Source organism: Antrostomus carolinensis, unplaced genomic scaffold (genome assembly GCF_000700745.2).
Source record: "Antrostomus carolinensis isolate BGI_N321 unplaced genomic scaffold, ASM70074v2 scaffold19592, whole genome shotgun sequence".
Taxonomy (NCBI): Eukaryota; Metazoa; Chordata; class Aves; order Caprimulgiformes; family Caprimulgidae; genus Antrostomus; species Antrostomus carolinensis.
In genome coordinates, this window is record NW_010301832.1 from 11,099 (window position 1) to 19,835 (window position 8,737).

The 8,737-nt window shown below is 52.8% G+C and overlaps 1 protein-coding gene across 1 annotated transcript in view; it reads right to left on the reverse strand.

Annotated features, from left to right (window-relative positions):
• LOC104521574 (dynamin-binding protein-like) overlaps positions 1-6,555 on the reverse strand; it is a gene marked incomplete at its 3' end in the record, with an annotated part of 9,685 nt that extends 3,130 nt beyond the window's left edge. Inside the window, exons 1-3 of the mRNA XM_029083932.1 lie at positions 6,411-6,555; positions 3,806-3,928; positions 1,287-3,218 (exon numbers count right to left, since the gene is read on the reverse strand). Coding sequence (XP_028939765.1) covers positions 1,287-3,218; positions 3,806-3,928; positions 6,411-6,555 — 2,200 coding nt within the window. The remainder of the gene's footprint in view (positions 1-1,286; positions 3,219-3,805; positions 3,929-6,410) is intronic.
• Positions 6,556-8,737: the final 2,182 nt, after the last annotated feature.

The window sequence follows — 8,737 nt, forward strand, 5'->3', positions numbered from 1 at the left end:
CAGTAGGAGACCTTTCCCAACAAAATCCATCCCATCAGAAAATTTCCCTTGATCCAGTCTAGATTTTCCTCTTCCTACCTTCAAGTTATTTCATCTACCCCTAAATCCTCTAAGCCTCCTTTGAAGTATCCCTCTTGCACACCACTGACGTGGAGGCTGTTTGTCACCCTGTTTCCCTGGTGCACCCGTATCATCCTTCATTCCCATGTGTTCTGCATGAGACGTGATCCTGCAGCAAAGCGCCTGGGCTCCCCAGCACTGATTAAGCAGTGGGAGGATGGAGGCAATGAAGTCAGAGTGAGTAATCCCCAGGCAGGAGTTGGCATTTCACTCCACCTCCCGCGTGTGGTGCCCACATTTCCTGCACATTGTGGGTTTCAGTAACAGAACTGCAGTGTCAAAGCTCCTGGGAGAAGCTGGGGAAAGGTATGTGGGAGATGTACGTGGTCAGTACTGATCATCAGCACTGATCTTTATATGGCATCTTTGTGTTTTGGAGCCCAAATGTTCTGATATAAACAGGGCAAATTTCTCCTCCTTGAGTAATTTTTCTGTGCTGCAAGGACAGAAGTCATCTTTTTGGCTACAGACATGCTGCAATTTAAAGCTCTTTGTTGCTGTTACCGACAGTGCAGCGTCATTTTCCTGTCCTTAAATTCCGGACTCCATGGACAACAGGAGCACAGGGGCAGGCTTTACTTTTTGCCCACTAACCCTCCCCACTCCCAGGCCAGGTTCAGCACCCTCTGTGCATCCCCTCTGACTTAAGTGACAAGTCCCCAAAGGTCTGTATCACCACCAGAGCAGAAACTGCAGGAAGCAGCACCCTGACAGGCTGAGGGCAGTCAAGTCCCAGACATCGAGTCAGATCTCAACTGCAGGACCACCAGCAAAGCCACTCTGAAGCTGCTGCTCACTCCCCTCCAGCTGAGAGGGGGTGAGGCAGGGAGGTTGAACCTACAGCAGCTGTGTTTTTCCTTGAGAGCAAGAACACACTGGGAATGGATCAGATGAGGGCTCTGGATGTACGGTGGGGCTGGAAGAGAAGATGGAAGAGTTGGAAGGAAAAGGGGGTGAGGAAGGCCAGGGCTGAGGGATGTCCAGAGAATGACGCTGTGGTTCTCCAAGGCAAAAACAATGATGAATTGTACTGCAACAACACTTACAAAACAACCAAAATCAGGAATCAAAGAAGTAAATAACAGACTGGCTCCAACAGTGCCTATATCCACCAGGGGCCAGCTGTCCCCCTGAAGTACCTCCATCCCATGCTGCTGCAGACTCACCTCTCAGCTCCTGCAGCTCCACGCTGAGGCTCTCAATGTTGGAGTCACAGAAATCAAGATTTTCCAGGGTCTCTGCCCTCACCAGTTCATCCTGCTGCTCCTCCAGCATCAAGCTTAACTCAACGCGGGTCTTGCCGTAAGCCTCCAGGTCTTGCTCCACCTCTCCGATCCTTGTCAGCAGAATGGAGCGGGGGGAAGCTGATCCTGCCTGAGTCAAGTCCTCACGTCCCTCCTCTGCCTGCTGCTCCTGAGTGCTGGGCTGAAGCTGTGGAGGGGCCACACTCCTCCGCTGGTTGCTTGATGGCGGCCGAGGTGCAGGCCGGGAGGGCTTCACCGAGAAGGACAGAGATCTGCCTTTGGGCACCTGGCCAGCCAGTGCGCGCACAGGGGTTGTCGCAAGGCTGCTGGGCCGAGGAGGAGGTGGCCTCAGAGCCTTCCTCCTCTCTGGCTGCCTGGCGTGGGGGGCACACTCAGGAGACCCACGGACAATGTCCTTCTCAGAACTGTAGTCCAAGATGGAGAAGTGTCGGGAGACCTTGTCCTGCTCAGCACTGGTAGTTGTCAGACTCTTCTCAAACTGCGCCAGCTGCTCTGTCAGTTTGGAGTCGAGGTCCGTGCAGCCATCCCCCTGTGCTGCAAGTGGGCAGCATTCCCCCCAGCTCCCAGCCCATGTGTCCAGGCCCACCTGGGCACCTCCCAAGCTGGAAGAACAAGGTTTGGACTTCTCCTGTTGACCACCCACTGAATTGTCCAGGTCCTGGGTGCTGCTCCAGCTCTCCTGGGGCTCAGATGCTGCCCAGCTGTTAGGAGAAGAAATTGCCTGGCTCCTGCATGGATCTAGGGGAGAGCAGGGAGCCTGCAGGGGCACAGTGGGACTGTCTCCATCATGCTCAGGCAGGGTGAGAGTTTCTGAATTTCCTGGGGAGGCTGAAACGGTCCCCCCAGGCTCCAGCTCACCTCCTGGGCCAGGCCTGTTGTCATGCTGGGGAGGCAGCTGAGCAGCGGGGAGAAGGCCATTGATTGTCCTTGTGCAGTCAAAGGGCAGGGAGTCTGCTGTCCCTTTGGGATGTGGCCCTTGGTGTTCAGTGTCAGGAAAGGCCTGACACTGTTTCAAATCTGTGCCAAGATCACTCTCTGTTCTCCCCACCAGGTGAGACAAAATGGTGTCAGGCTCAGGGTGTGCAGTCAAGCCATCCTCCTTTTCCCTGCCATCTTTCCCTGGCAAGTGAAGAGCTTCGGAGCAAGTGCTTTCTGGGTCTTGATGGATGGTGACTTCACCTTGGGAATTCCCAGCACCCAGCTTTTCGCTGCAAGGCTCAGATGCTTCCAGCCTCACAAATCTGTGTGGAAAGATGCCACGTTTCCCCCTCAGCTCCCCCTCCAGCCAGCCATCCTCCAGAATGCCTATGATACGAATCCTGTCACCCACATCAAAATCCAGTTCCTTGGACTCCAAGGCTTGGAACTGATAGAGGGCAACACCATAGGTGCTCCCTGGCTCCTCCTCCTCCTTGGGGGGCAACTCCACTGTCCCATTGGTGTCACAAGTCCCCGTGGGCTCTGGATCCACTGAGGTTCCTGGTGCTCGCAGAGGAGTAAGCAGTTCCACAAAACCCTCTGGGAAGATGCCTCTGCGGCCTCTAAGCTCGCCTTCGAACCAGCCAGGCTCTGGGACACCAACAATGCTGATCACATCCCCTTCCCTGAAGTCCAGCTCCTCCTCCAGCTGAGCAGACAGGTCCATAAGGGCCCGGGCTTGACCCAGTGAGTAGGCAGGCACTTCCAGGAGAGCGCTCTGGGACAGCTGACGGCTCCGAACTGAAAGGCACAGCTCCCGCACACATGATGAGGGGAAAAAGCCCTTGGAACCCCAGCTGCTTCGACCCTGGAGCCAGCTGGAAGCCAGGGACCCTCCCAGGATCACCAGGTCTCCTGCAGGGAACGAGACACATCAGTTCAAAACTGCCCTCATGATTGCTTCTCACCTCTTATTCTTGTCTCCCCATGTCCTTCCTGGCTGTGGGTAAGGTCTGGTACTCTGCAGTGAGAGCAGTGGATGCTGGGGAGGCACAAGATCACAGAGTGGAGGTAAGGCATGAAGCCTCAGCAGCATTCATCAGCAAGGCATCAGCATGCACACAGATAAGAGACACAGTTTTGGCTCCATGACTTTCTAGCTGCTAAGCCATGAAGGTGCACCAAAGCTTTGATTTCTCCCCCAAATGCAAGTCTAAGATTTGGGGACTGGAGGGCAGTTAAAAGGCAGCTGTAAGCCTGCTATGATCACATGACTCCGATACTTGGAGGTTCAGGAGTAATGATAGATCATGAGAAACCGCTATCAGGGTGGCAGAAGCCCAAAGGTCCATGGTGAATTTAACATGACCCGTGTCATGAGGTATTAGGAAACTCCCTCTCTCTCCTGCTGCTCAAGGCAGGATGCTGTGACTAGGTTCATGCTTCTGGAAGGACAGGTGAGGGCCATGAGATGCAAAGCAAAGGAAGGGAATGGACATTACCTCTTTGCAATGACAAGCTCCCTGGCTCTTGAGATGTGAAATCACTGGTACAAACAAACAGTTTTTCTCCCTGCTTCAAAGAAGGAATATCCACAGGTTCCACAAAGCTGCTAGGAAACTGCCCTAAAATGAGAAGCAGTTGTCAGCAATGAGACTTTCCTGTAGACCACCACCACCACACCCTCCACCCTCCTTCTAGATTTTGGGATCTATTAATCTCTTGCTAAAGGAAAACACCCAGCTATCCAGGCCACCTCAATAGCATGGTAGGAAAAAAACAAGTTTGGGAGTCAGGAATTCCTGAGGTTTTAAATGCTGAAGAGCTAACAACAAAAAGCTTTGTGCCCCTGCCTCATCCCAGGCCACCAACAGGCTGCATTCACTACTGGGACTATGCCATCAGCATGGAATTTCTGGGAACAGACACACTAGGTATTCTCTGCTTTCACTGCTTGCTTCCCAACTCTTACTGGGACTATGCCATCAGCATGAGGACCATGCCACCACTAGAATTTCTGGGAACAGACACACTAGGCATTCTCTGCTTTCACTGCTTGCTTCCCAACTCAGAGCCATGATGAGGACTGAGAGATCCAGTAGTGCTGGACCATGAGACCAGTGTCTTCTGACTGGGCACATCCATCTGGTGCTCCTCACTCCATAGGGCTTGGAAGAAAGGCTTGCACAGAAGTCAGACCACCACACTCGCAATGGCCATGTCTGTGAGTCATAGGCTTTGCCTCAGCTTTGGTGCTGCTGAGGCTTCAGGGACCTTCCCCACTTTATCACCTGTGTGTACCTATTTCACCACGGCACCCATTGCTGGACGCCCAGCTATTCTGTGCAGGCCAGAGCCAGACGGCAGCACACACTTCTTGGCCATCACAAGGTATCACTCAACTACTAATTTCACTCTTGGGAGCACTGGGCGTGGCAAAGCCCACCGCGAAGGCCACTACAAATGTCATTTCCATCTTTTATAATTTGTGGCAAGGAGAAATGATGGAATATGGGCTAGTAGCACTTCCAGCATTCACTCTGGATGACCTGATCCACGTTCTCTAATGAAACTTGGAGCTACCATGTCCCAGACATGCAGAATTTTGCACTGGGTTTACACACTTTGGCATCTGCTGTCATTAACCTGAGGTGCAACCAGCAGCCCACAGGCTGCTCGTCTCAGTGCCTTCCTGCACAGTTTTAATCAACTCCACCCCTTTTTCCATGTCTTAGCTTCCAGCTCTGTACACGGAAACAACCTAATGCTGTTAGAAAGGAAGTAATGGTGCTACATTAATTATTCCCCACAGAGCATTGAGTACTATTATTGGTAGGCTGCAGCACCTCCACAGCTTCTATTCAAAAGCGCTTTTTCAGTTCCCTACAACTTCAGCTTAGAAAACTGGTCAGAAAAGTACAGCAGCTGTTACAAGGGAAAGCAGAAAAGCGAGTGAGTTTTGAGTTAAAGGTCATTAAAACCCATTCTGTTTGACTTCAGTGTGTTTCTTTATCTTTGAGCTACAAGACACATCTGTTTATTATTCCTTAATAGCTTCATCTTCTTGAGAATAAGCGCATCAGTTATGCTGGGAGATAAAACTGTGGTGAAGTAGATACTGGTGATTTCTGCAGAAGTAATTTGAGCCCAATGACTTCAGCACTAGCAGGATCAGGCACACACTCATTCAATACCATTTATCAGCTATGTGGAGCACAGGAAAGAAGTCCTTCTCTGCACCTTTGCTATTGTCCATCTTTGTTTTAGCCAGGAGAGAGCCCACAGCTGTTAGCAGAGCCCAGATTGCTTGTGCAAACAGCAGCCCCATCTCCATGGCCAGGGATGAAACTCCAATCCCACCCTCATGCTGAGGACAGAGTCAGGCTTACGCTTTGAAGTGGCCTGGTTTTCATCCCACTGAGAGCTCACGCATCCTCTTGACATCAGTACTAAGATGAGAAAGAGCTGCTTAAAAAGGGACTACGAGACTCTCAGTGTTTCATTAAGAGCATTTTGCTGCTTCAGAAGTTTCTCACACCCCTCCAAAAGTGTAACAGACTTGCAGGCTACTGCAGGCACCCAGATATTGATGGCAGCTTGTGCAGGAAAATGCTTTGAAGCGGAAAGGAGGAAGTGGGGCTGAGTCAGAAAGCTCGAGGGGACACATGGACTCTGTCGCTATGTCTCCCACTGACTTGACATGACGAGGTCACTTGGATGTGGATGCATTTCCAGTCTCAATGCATCTGTTTCCTCTCTCCCCTTCCACTGCCACAGCAGGTCAGCACATAAACTAGCCAGGAAATGGGCTGTCCCACCACAGAGGAGGGAGCAACTAGTATTGTGAAGCTCTCATCTCCTTGAGAACTGACCCTCCATTGATCTCTCTCAAAAAAACAACAAACGAGCTATCTGAACAGTTGACACAAAGCTGGCTGGAGACCAGTGGTGGGGAACCCACGTGCTCAGTCCCAAGCAAAGTCCCATGAAAGATTTAGTAAAACAAATCTGGTCCTGCAGAGTGCCAGCCAAGGGAAGGTGCTCTCACAGGGTGCATGTTTAGCTGGCACATCTATGGATCCATGTGCAGGCATTTCCAGCTCTTACCTGTGACACTTTCCTTCTTGCCAAGGAGCCAGAACTCGTCCACCACAGCCAGTACCTCGATGACATCTCCCACAAAGAGGGGCAGCTCCTCAGAGACGCTGGGACAGAAATCAAAGACTGCTCGGACCACAGAGCCAGCCTCCATTGTGTGGGGTCTGAAGGCAGATCAGTACCTAAGGCTGAGACACAGTGGGAAGTCCATTAGTAGCCAGAAATACCTGAAATTATCATATATACACTCAGAAACAAAAAACCTCCCCAACCATGGGGGCCTTCAGGCCTTGCTGCTGCAGGAGCCAGGCATCTCCAGCAATACAGTCCCCATGGTCCAGCCTCTCTGGCTGTCTCTGTGGGGACGTGTTTGTGCTGCAATGAGGGGTGAAGCATAAGAAAATTGGAAGTGAATTCCCGTCAGGAAGGAAGCAAGAGGAGGGGAGGAAGCTCAGTGCTTCCCTGACATGCAGGGCAGGGCCCTGAGCCCACCAGGGCCAGGCAGGCAGATAGCACCACTCAACACAGTCCCACCGTCCACTCTCTGGTGGGATGGGCACAGGCATCCCCTTCCCCATGCCACCGTTCAGGGCCACAGGAACCATGTGCTGGAGCAGCATCACACTTCTACCCAGCAAGAGAAGGGGCACAAAGTCCACTCAGGCAAATTCACTATCCTCTTCCCCACTGGCAAACTCTTTCTGTCTCTGCCTGGGCTGACTTAGCCTGGGCATCCTCAGACCTGGTTGGAAATGCCCCTTCTGCCTTCTAGGTACCAGGCACAGCCATCCTCTGGGAGACCTCACCATGGCTTCTGTGCAGACCCTGTCCAAAGCTCTGAGAGTCACAGCTGAAATTGCTCCTGGCAGGGGACCTGAAGGCACTCTCCCTTCATCTGGAAGCAGCTGCTGAGCCAGGACACTCTTCTGTATCATCTTTGCTTTGTACCAAGCAGCCTCACCGTCAAAGCAATACACCACACCAAGCCAGCAGCACTCCTGTAGCTTCAACTGCTCCTTCCCGCCTTCCCAGACCCCTCAGGAGAGGAACTGAAAGGTGCATTCATTCAAGGCAACCAGGAAACCCAAGATTATTCCCCAACATCTGTACTTCAGATTGTTGATTGCTTCCCTTCACCCTCCTGACCCACTGCAATTATGGGCAGAGTACAGCACTGCCAACACCTCTCTGAGGTGCTTTCAGAGCCCTGCCCTCTGCGACGCCAGGATGTCACCAGCCCCCCCTGACATGAGCTGCTTTCCTCCCACATCACAAGGACAATCCCTGCTCTGTCTGGTTGGACGCAACTTCCCTGCAATAGGACTGAACCTTCTCTCCTCCCAAAGCACCTCTACGTGCATGGTGAACAGTCACCGTGCGAGTGCCGCCCAGCCAGCAATACCTGGCCAGTACTCAGCATGGCTTGTCCAACAGTCCCGCCCAGCTAACAGCAGAAAGAGTCCGGTGACGACACACACCACCACCCACAGCGGACACACGGGGACCCCATTTCTCCATCCAGCCACACACTGCCCACCTGAGCCCCCGAAAGTCAGGAAGAGGGGATGCTAACACAGGGAGGAGAAAAACATCCCTGCTGATGAGGTGCAGCCAACTTCCAGCGAGAGTGCCAGCAGGGGATCCAGCCAGGGAAAAGCTTTCTGCTGACGGGACCGTTGTGTTTATCCAGTCCAACTCACCTCCTGGGAACAAAGCGGGTTTGTACTCGGCAGGAACAGCTTCCTCAGCACGTCCCTCCCCACCCCCAGCCGTGCCCCCGCTGCAGCCCAGCCAGCACGCTGTGCCCCGGCCTCCGGCCACCCTCACCTCTGCTGTCCCATCCGTCACTCCTATTGCTCTCCACTGCCTTCCCCGTAGCACGTGGGCTCCTTGGGGCACAGGCTGTCCCTTTGTCACTAGCGTTGTGCTGGCTGTACAAACAAAGAGCCCAATATCCAGCAGCCGACAGCACTTTGCCACCAAAAAGAGATGAATGGACTGGAGTGAATCAGGAGCACAAAGAGCTGCAGTTCAGGGTAGCAGGAACCTACTGAGGCAGAATGAGTAACAGTATTAAAAACATGACCATGAGCAGGGAAAAAGATGGAGGAGTCATCAATTAGCTTAGAAATACTAAAGACAATGAAGGAGCCTTGCGCTGTTCAAGGTGTGGTGGCTGGGACACGCTGCTGCATGCTCTGACAGGATCAGGAGAGCAGCAGTGACAGGCACAGCAGCAGCAGCCTCTTGCAGGCACCCAGCCAGGGCTGCCCTCCACCCCACAGACGGGCTGCGGACTCCCATGGCACAGGGCACCACTGAGCTGAGGGTCCCAG